Source organism: Homarus americanus, unplaced genomic scaffold (genome assembly GCF_018991925.1).
Source record: "Homarus americanus isolate GMGI-L3 unplaced genomic scaffold, GMGI_Hamer_2.0 scaffold4797, whole genome shotgun sequence".
NCBI classification, from domain to species: Eukaryota; Metazoa; Arthropoda; class Malacostraca; order Decapoda; family Nephropidae; genus Homarus; species Homarus americanus.
Genome location: NW_024711710.1, coordinates 2,501 through 12,709, shown reverse-complemented (window position 1 = coordinate 12,709; position 10,209 = coordinate 2,501). Strand labels below are relative to the sequence as shown.

General features: G+C 47.0%; 1 protein-coding gene across 1 annotated transcript; it reads left to right on the top strand.

The window, feature by feature from the left end:
• The first annotated feature begins 720 nt into the window (after window positions 1–720).
• LOC121858760 (transcription factor SPT20 homolog) lies at window positions 721–3,169 on the top strand. Its single transcript, XM_042355391.1, has 4 exons — window positions 721–996; window positions 1,148–1,469; window positions 1,668–1,946; window positions 2,511–3,169. The coding sequence occupies exons 1-4, from the start codon at window positions 721–723 to the stop codon at window positions 3,167–3,169; spliced, it is 1,536 nt and encodes a 511-aa protein (XP_042211325.1).
• Window positions 3,170–10,209: the final 7,040 nt, after the last annotated feature.

Below are 10,209 nucleotides of genomic sequence, written 5' to 3'. Positions count from 1 at the left end.
GGTTTTGTTGTTATAATTTTCCTACAGTCATAGCAACCAACAGTCCCAGCAACCAACAGTCCTAGCAACCAACAGTCCTAGCAACCAACAGTCCCAGCAACCAACAGTCCCTAGCAACAACGATTCACAACCAACAGTCCTAGCAACCAACGATTCCAGCAACCAACAGTCATAGCAACAGTCATAGCAAGCAACAGTCTTAGCAACAACAGTCATAGCAACCAACAGTCAGCAGCCAACAGTCCCAGCAACCAACAGTCAGCAACCAACAGTCTAGCAACCAACGGTCCAACCCATCAGCAACCAACAGTCACAGCAACATTCCACACGCAAACAGTCAGCAACCAACAGTCCAGCAACCAACAGTTCCAGCAACCAACAGTCATAGCAACCAACAGTCCCAGCAACCAACAGTCCAGCAACCAACAGTCCCAGCAACCAACAGCTAGCAAAACGGTCCTAGCAACCAACAGTTATAGCAACCAACGGTCCTAGCAACCAGCAGTTATCAGCAACCAGCGGTCTAGCAACCAACAGTCCAGCACCAACAGTCACAGCCACAGTCTGGCACCAACAGTCCAGCAACCAACAGTCAGCAGCCAACAGTCATAGCAACCAACAGTCATGCAACCAACAGTCCCAGCAAGCCAACGGTCCCAGCAACCAACAGTCCCGGCAACCAACAGTCCCAGCAACCAACAGTCATAGCAACCAACAGTCATGCAGCCAACAGTCCTGGCAACCAACGGTCATAGCAACCAACGGTCCCAGCAACCAACAGTCCAGCAGCCAGCAGTCCCAGCAACTAACAGTCAGCAACCAGCAGGTCCAGCAACCAACAGACCATGTACCATGTCCAGCAACCAACAGTCCCAGCAACCAACAGTCATAGCAACCAGTCCAGCAACCAACAGTCAGCAACCAACAGTCACAGCAACCAGCAGTCATAGCGCCAACAGTCGTAGCAACCAACAGTCACAGCAACAACAGTCCCTGGCAACCCAGCAGTCATAGCAACCAACAGTCCTAGCAACCAGCGGTCCCAGCAGCCAGCACAGTCCTGCAACCAACGGTCCTAGCAACAACGGTCAGCAACCAACAGTCCGCAGCCCAGCAGTCCAGCAACCACAGTCCAACTTCCCAACAGTCGCAGCAACCAACAGTCATAGCAACCAACAGTCCTAACAGCCAACAGTTAGCAACCAACAGTCCCAGCAACCAACAGTCCCAGCAGCAAACAGTCCCAGCAACCAACAGTCCCAGCAACCAACAGTCCCAGCAACCAACGTCCCAGCAACAAACAGTCCCAGCTACCAACAGACACTGGCAACCACAGTCCAGCAACGTCCCAGCAACCAGCAGTCATAGCAACCAACAGTCCCAGCAACCATGGTCCCAGCAACCAACAGTCATAGCAACCAACAGTCCCAGCAACCAACAGTCCCAGCAACCAACAGTAGCAACCAGCAGTCATAGCAACCAACAGTCCTAGCAACCAGCAGTTATAGCAACAACAGTCCTAGCCAACGTTCCCAGCAACCAACAGTCCTGGCAACCAACAGTCCTAGCAAATGGTCCAGCAACCAACAGTCCGCAACCAACAGTCCCAGCAACCAACAGTCCAGCAACCAACAGTCCCGCAACCAACAGTCATTGGCAACCAACAGTCCCAGCAAAAGGCGATCCAGCAGCCTTTCAGCAACCAACAGTCCCAGCAACCAACAGTCCCAGCAACCCACAAGTCATAGCAACCAACAGTCCTAGCAACCAACAGTCTGCAACCAGCAGTCCCAGCAACCAACAGTCAGCAGCCAAAAGTCAGCAGCAACGTTCAGCAACCAACAGTCCGCTGGCAACAGACTTAGCCAACAGTCCCAGCAACCAGCAGTCCCAGCAACCAACAGTCATAGCAACCAACAGTCCAGCAACAGTCCCAGCAACCAACAGTCATAGCAGCCAAGCAGTCCTGGCAACCAGCAGTCACAGCAACCAACAGTCATAGCAACCAACAGTCTGGCAACCAACAGTCGCAGCAACCAACAGTCCTAGCAACCAACAGTCACAGCAACCAACAGTCTGTAGCCCAGCAGTCCTGCAAGCAAATTCAGCAGCCAACAGTCCCAGCAACCAGCAGTCCCAGCAACCAACAGTCCAGCAACCAACAGTCGCTGGCAACCAACAGTCATAGCAACAGTCCTAACAACCAGCAGTCATAGCAACCAACAGTCCCAGCCAACAGTCCAGCAAATAACAGTCAGCAGCAGCGATCCCAGCAACCAACAGTCCCAGCAACCATCAGTCAGCAACAAACAGTCCCAGCTACCAACAGACATAGCAACCAACAGTCCGGCAACCAACAGTCCAGCAACCAACAGTCATAGCAACCAACAGTCAGCAACCAACAGTCCTAGCAACCTAACAGTCATAGCAACCAACAGTCATAGCAACAGTCACTAGCCAACAGTCGCAGCAACCAACAGTCACTAGCAACCAGCAGTCGCAACCTACAGTCCTAGCAACCAACAGTCAGCAACCAACAGTCATAGCAACCAACGGTCCAACTAACAGTCCCAGCAACCAACAGTCCCAGCAACCAACAGTCCCAGCAACCAACAGTCCCTGGCAGCCAACAGTCAGCAACCAACAGTCCCAGCAACAACAGTCCAGCAACCAACAGTCAGCACCAACAGTCATAGCAACCAACAGTCCCAGCAACCAGCAGTCCCAGCAACCAACAGTTCGCAATAACAGTCCAGCAACCAACAGTCCCAGCAGCCAACAGTCCCAGCAACCAACGGTCAGCAACAACAGTCATAGCCAACAGTCCAGCAACCAAGGTCCCAGCAACCAACGGAGTGTCAGCAACCACTGTCAGCAACCAACAGTCATAGCAACCAACAGTCCCAGCAACCACAGGTCCCAGCAACCAACAGTCAGCAACCAACAGTCCCAGCAACCAACAGTCCTAGCAACCAACAGTCCCAGCAACCAACAGTCCCAGCAACCAACAGTCAGCAGCCAACAGTCCAGCAACCAACAGTCCCAGCAACAGCAGTCCAGCACCCAGCAGTCCCAACACCTTGGTCCCAGCACCCAGCAGCCCCAGCACCCAGCAGTCCCAGCGCAGCAGTCCCAGCAACCAACAGTCCCAGCAACCAACAGTCCCTAGCAACCAACAGTCCCAGCACCCAGCAGTCCCAATACCCAGCAGTCCCAGCACCCAGCAGCAGCACAACAGTCCCAGCAACCCAACAGTCCCAGCAACCAACAGTCCCAGCAACCAGCACCCAGCAGTCCCAGCACCCAGCAGTCCCAGCACCCAGCAGTCACAGCACCCAGCAATCTCAGCACCCAGCAGTCACAGCACCTTAATATATTAATCAATACAAGGGTCAATATTTGTGTAATTCAATAATGTCCTGGTTGTTACTCTCTTGCAAGTTCAGTTAGTGTGATTGAGTTCTGATTGTCTAAGGAGTAGTTCTGATTGTTTGAGTTCTGATTGTCTAAGGGAATATTTCTGATGTTCGAATTTAGTTTGATAGTCTGAGGTAATTCTGAGTTGAGTTTATTTAATTTTATAATTCAGTTCTGATTGTCCGATTTAGCGCTCAGATTGTCTTGAAGTAGTTCTGATTTTAAACAGTGTTTGATTGTGTGATTGAGCACCTATGATTGTCTAAGGGAGTATTTCGTTTCTGAGAGAATAGTTTTGGTGTCTGGTCGCGTAATTAGATCTGATTGTCATTACCCAAGAATAGCTCTGATTGGCTCAAATATATATAACCACCTTAAATGAGTAGCTTCGATTAGTATTTTGACAATCAGTGTGACTTATCCTTTGCCTCTAGTATTTGGCTAATCAGAATGGGAGAAATGGTATGGGAGGGAGAGGTATTACCTCTCTCTCTCTCTCTCTCTCTCTCTCTCTCTCTCTCTCTCTCTCGTATAACGATAACTAGAGAGTGTTGTGTATGTATATATATATCTATGTACGTTAAGTATATCTATGTATCAGATATATACTATATACACTTTGAGAACTCTATAGTGATCAGACACAGAGCAGACAGACAGACAGACAGACAGACAGACAGACAGACAGGCAAATTGGAAACAAAAACACAGGAGAGAAAGTGACGGACAAACAACACAGAAAGAAAGAAAAGAAAGTAGAGAAAATGGAAAGAAATAGAGAAAGAAGAGAAATATATAGAAAGAAAGAGAGATAGAGTGAAAAGGAAGAAAGAAGGGAAAGAAATAGATGAGAAAAGAAAAGAAATGAGATACAGAGAAAAAGAAAAGAAATAGATAAAGAAAGAGAAAGAAGAACAAAGAAATATATAAAAAGAAAGAAGACAAAGAGATAGAGATGAAGAAAGACAAAGAGAGATAGATGAAGAGAAATGTAGAGAGAAAATGGAAATAGAGAGAAAAAGGAAATAAATAGAGAAAAAGAAAGAAGAATTGATGAGAGAAAGAGAAAGAGAGATAGAGAGAAAAAGAAAAATAGAGAGAAAAGAGAGAAAAGAGATAGAGAGAGAAAAGAAAGAGAAAAAGCAAGAAATAGATAGAGAGAGAAATAGAAAAAGTAGAGAAAAGAAAGATATAGATGAAGGGAGAGGCAGAGAGAGACCAAATACCACCCTTACAACTCACCTCAACTAAGCCTTCACTATATATTAAAACCAGGCTATATTGCTCAAGTTTATTATATAATACAATAAATATACTTAACCATGTATACTTAACAACAGTTATGTATGTAACTTATGTATGTAATACATATTCAAACAACGTGTATTATTAAATCGCTGGAGTAAGGGTGTGTGTGTGTGTGTGTGTGTGTGTGTGTGTGTGTGTGTGTGTGTGTGTGTGTGTGCACACAGGCTAGTGTAATGCATTTAGTGTGGCAGCATTATGTTATGATTAGTGTTTGATTACAGCACTGCTTGCTTTCTCTCCTTTCAGCTACCGCTGCTGGCTTGCCCTCTTGGTGAACAGGGAAGCAACCTTGCATAAGTCTTCCCCTGCCAGTTCACAGCTTCTTCATATCAAGACTCTTGGCGTGCCTCGTGGCAACACACGGTAATTGGATGTCACAGCCCCAAGGCTAGACCAGCAGGGGATCTTCAGGTAGCAGTGGGCCCCAGAGGGACTTAGACCCACCAGGAAGTGGACACGCCTGAATGCCTCCACCCACTTCTCGATGTCTTGCAGATTAAACTAGGCAGGTATAAAGGCTGCAGGAGTAAACCCCAAAAGAAAATCTGTGGTGAAGCCCACTTCAGGCAGACATACTTACAGAGCTCCAGCAACACGACAATGTTTTCTAAATAAACAGAAGGGGTGTCCTTGGGAACCCAACTGCTAGACCGGCAAGATGAAGGCAATGCAGGATGTGCGACTGCAGGCGAAACCCCGAAACTGGGCTATCGGTAGTCTATTGCAACTATACCTCTCCACATTATAGCCTGCTGCACTGCGTAGGAAAATGGAGAAGCCAATATGTGTGCTCCGGCCTCACCACATACCTCGTAAATCAACTTCACACACGCAGCAGCCATCATCCAGCTCATCATACCTCTCATCGTCACCGAACTACTTGCACAAGGGTCTGTATGGCGGGTGGCGACGAGGACGGGCAGAGATGGGTGTTGGGGAGACTGAGCACCGGCTGGACAGCATGGATAGGTGATCGTTTACTGGGTTCAGGCGCGTGGTGCAATTTCGGTCCTGTATGTTTGCTGAGTATTGCTTTTGAGGACCCTCTGCTCAGAGCGCATTATATGCCCTGCCTGAATAAACCGTTTGAATTGAGGCAACTGCGCATTGAGAGTCATGTTATGTGGGTTAAAAAATCATGTCACAGTTATATGAAATCGAACTAAACAACCTCTTTTGGTCGCTTTATTAATGTCTGGGACCCTTCTGGTTACTGTCACGTGCACGCGTCCTGAAAGAATTTAAAGCCATTGTGGCAGGAAGGCTGTCTAGGTACAACATCGACATTGCGCATTGTTGGTCTTGGCTCCAAGATGAGGATCGACTCTCTGAGAATGAGTCTCGTATACCTTCTTCCGGAAGGGTTTACTGGCAAAAGCCGCATTTGTAGGTTGGCACCCATCAATCCATCCCATAGGATAATGAAATGCTTTTTGGGATTTTCTCTTGATTCTCAAGTCCCACGAAGTACTCACGTCATGCCTTCTTCAGTGTATTACTATGCACTATATGTCAGGGTGACATCGAGGGCCTTTTGCATGTGTACTGTAACACTATCCAGGAGAAATAAAGGGAGACTTCAATGCAGAGATGGGAAGAGATGTGGACGTATATGGCGGGAGGATATAATGGGGAAATGGATGAATCATTAGGTCTTTCCTCTCAGCAAGTTTGATATTTCTTTTTAACCTCTATATCATAAATACCTTGGCAGGCCGACAAGCTCAAGGGTTCGTGACAACACCACGATACAAACTGTCTCATTGACTACATCATTGTCTGAAAAGAGATCTGAGAGATGTCCTCATCCCAGGCCGTGAAACCAGACACTGTTTTGATCATCGACTGTCGGGGCCAAACTCTAACTTCGCGCCCAAAAACGTTAAGGCAAATGTGCTCAGAAAAGTTTAACACTAAGCGTCTGGAAAATCTGAGGTAGCACATGCTTTCGAGACATGGCTCGAACATGGGCTGATAAACAAAAACAAACAACCCAAAACAAACAACCCAAAACAAACAACCCAGTGCGGTGCCGGATGGGTATTTTCGACACTGTCATGACAAAACCTGCAGAGAATCTCGGCCGGTCGAAAAATACAGAACTGGTTTGATGAAATGACCGGAAATCAACGTATTCGTCGGTGATAAACGTTCTGCTTTAACTGATTGCCAGAATAGCCCTCAGTCTTATGTCGGCTGGTGACGCTTCCACAGAAGAAAGCATAGCCCAGCGGAATTCAAATCTAAAGAGATTGTTTGAAAAAGCATGTGTTTGAATTTTAAAAACTTTTAAATCAATCACAAGATGCGCGATTTTTAATTCCACTGAAGAAACATTTGGGCCGTCACTGGTGGGTGCAGCTCCTCCGTCATCGACGGTAACCTCAATTAAGACGGAGGAAGGCATCCTTCAGCGTGCAAAGAGCTCCACCATTCGCTGCTCAACCGAAACACCGATGTCGATGTCCTGATTACCCAGCAGGTCCCTCAGCAACCAGAGCTGACCCACCTGAGCTATCCTCCATCCTGGATAAGGTAACTACTGCCATCAAGCAAATGAAAAATAACAAAGCCTCGGGGCCTGATCCCAGCCGATGTATGTGAAGTCATCTCCATATCCTGGAGAATATATGGGAAAAGAATGGACTATTCCAAGCTTAACGACGCCTCTATCATCTATGTTGTAAGAACAAGGAGACTGTGAAGACTGTGGCGGCTACCGCTGGATCTGCTGTCATGAGCTGGCAGATTACCGCCCGGTTTCTTCATGGGGATTTCTTCCTGGGGCGAAACTTCCTATATGTCAATGTGGCTTGAGCCACCATGTGTTTCCACTGCCGCCAGATGCAGTAAAAAGCAGAGAAGTGTTTTTGACCTGTGCATGGCGTATTAACCTTACCATGGCCTTCGACTCGTGGTCAGCAGGGAAGCCCACAAAATTCATGTATAGTGAGACAAATCCATTGTGTTTTCAACAACATTCTTTTTCTATCTTGGCTGCCTTCCTTAATCGTGCCAGTTGAATTTAGCTAGCGGGTGGACCTTCAATACTGGATGATGAGGACTTTTCAACTTATAAGACGACAGGCTGGAGCAAAGGTGTCGGTAGCTCCATTACTGATCTTCGTGCAGGGCATCTTCGTCGTCGCTCACACTGGGCTGCTGACTTACAGAGACCTGAACATCTACACAGATGCGTATGCACACTGCAGCCTTGGGGTGGTGTACATGAGCCTTGGATTATCATTCAGCCTGTCCTAGGTTAAGCCACACCCCACCAGCCATCGTATCGGCTCCCACCTGTCCACCATTGCGGATGTCGATGAAGAAATTCAACATCGGATGTGCATCTCAAGCCTATGGAAGACTCTCTGGTGAGCTGAAAGTGTTCTCTAAATTTGTGCGTCAACAAGCAGTGGTCCTCATCGCTCTTGTTAGATGGCAGCGGGTTTATGGTTCTACATGCAGGAGGCACCTCAAGGCACTTGAAAATTTCAACAATGTGGTTTACGTTCCATCCTCCGAGTTCGCGTGGAACCTGAAACAATGTTAGTATTCTGTGAAATCAACTGTAGGAACATCGATTTACCATTATCCGTGAACAACTGTGCTGGATGGCCATGTTACCCGTATGGACGACAGTGAATAAGCGGCTTTATTTGTTACCTAACGAATATGTTAAACGTAACGCTGGCGGGGCAATGGAAAAGTGTTTATGAGGTAGTTTCAAGACAAACTTGAAAAGTGCCAAATCGACCCCTTTACCTGGAATTACTCCACAATCAACACTTGCAGGGGCTTACATAGGTGTCAATACTGGAGTTAACATTTATACCAGGCAGACAAGCGCCAGCGCCGGAAAGACTCTGCCGCCGGTCCTTCTTTGCTGATGAAGCCCTCCATGCGTGCATTTGTGGACGGCCTGCCGGTCCTAAATTGGTCTCTCTAGTCACCTAGAGGCTCACCAACAGGGTGACATCCTTAATAACTCATATTGTTGTTATCATAGCTGGATGATCGTTTGTACTCGATTCCGGTGATATCGTAGTAGTAGTAGTGTGTTTGGTCCGAAATACAGCACACTTACAGTCCAGTTATTTTACAAGAGTCCTGTAATGGAGAGAAATCAGCGAAATTATTGAGCTCTGAATATTTTCTAGAATCGCCCACCTGATGATGGACAGCGGGGTCGAGGGATGAGGAACTGTGGTGGTGTTGTGTTGATGGTGGTGGTGGTGTGGTGTTGGTGGTGGTGGTGTTGTAGCAGTGATGGTGAGTGTGGGACTGTTGGTATTAGTTGTGAGTGATGGTGCGGTAGTGTGAGTGGTGGTGATCGTGCGGTGGTGTGGTGGCTGTGGTGGTGATGATGGCTTGTGTGTGGTTTGTGTGGGGTGGTGGTGGTTTTTGTGGTGAGAGTGTGGTGGTGCTGGTGACTGTGGCTGTATGGTATTTAGTAGTGGTGGTGGGTGTGGTGAGTGATTGTGGTTGTGTGGTGGTGAGTGACTGTGGTAGTGGTGGTGGTGTGGTGAGTGATTGTGGTTGTGTAGTGGTGAGTGACTGTGGTAGTGGTGGTGATGTGGTGAGTGATTGTGGTTGTAGTAGTGTGGTGTGAGTTTGACGCTAAATTAATTGCAGTAGTTATGTTTCTATCTGGTGGTGCGCGCGGTGTTTGGTGTGTGTGTGTGTGTGCCTTAGCGGTAGTGTCTGCGTACATTTTTGTGTGTTTTATCCGTGCCGTTGTTAGTGTATGACTTGAAATGCACTGAGCCATCGTAAATCATAATACATGACATTCCGTGAAAGAAAGTACTGAGTTAAATGATATATTCAAGTTTGACATTCTTTGTGTGTTGGTGAATGGGTGTCGGGGTGATGGCAGGGGGCGTGGCCTGCTGACGTACAGGCCAATCATAGACGAGGAAACTCTTCCAAATCTCTTTTCGGCCTGTTTTCCTTGTGGGCGAAAAATCCGAGTGATCACAACAGCTGGGAGAATGTGTTGTGTTGGGAGAGGGTCTCTCTCTCTCTCTCTCTCTCTCTCTCTCTCTCTCTCTCTCTCTAAGTAGATTTAAAATTCTCTTTCATCGTAGAGCTAAATCTCCTTCTGGTAATCCTAAAACTAAATTTGGTCACTTAAAACTATATTGCGCTTGTGAGACCTCACTTGAATAAAGGGCATTATGAACCTGAGCATACAGAAATAGGTTAAAGGCATCTTAATTTGCACTCCTCGAGAGACGTAGAGTGAGGGCAAGGCGACGAGGTGTATAAATGGAAGTCTGCTAATTAAAGGTGATAAAACAAAGGTACTTTAAACTATCCAAACGGCAGCTTTAAACTCGTAACAATGATTTTTTTAATTAGACAAATTTAGATTTCGGCGCGATAGGTAAAACACTGGTTTGGAAATAGAGGGATGAGTGGATCAAGTTACCGAACATCATCATTAACTCGAACACGTTGGGTAGATTAAAAATATAGGTT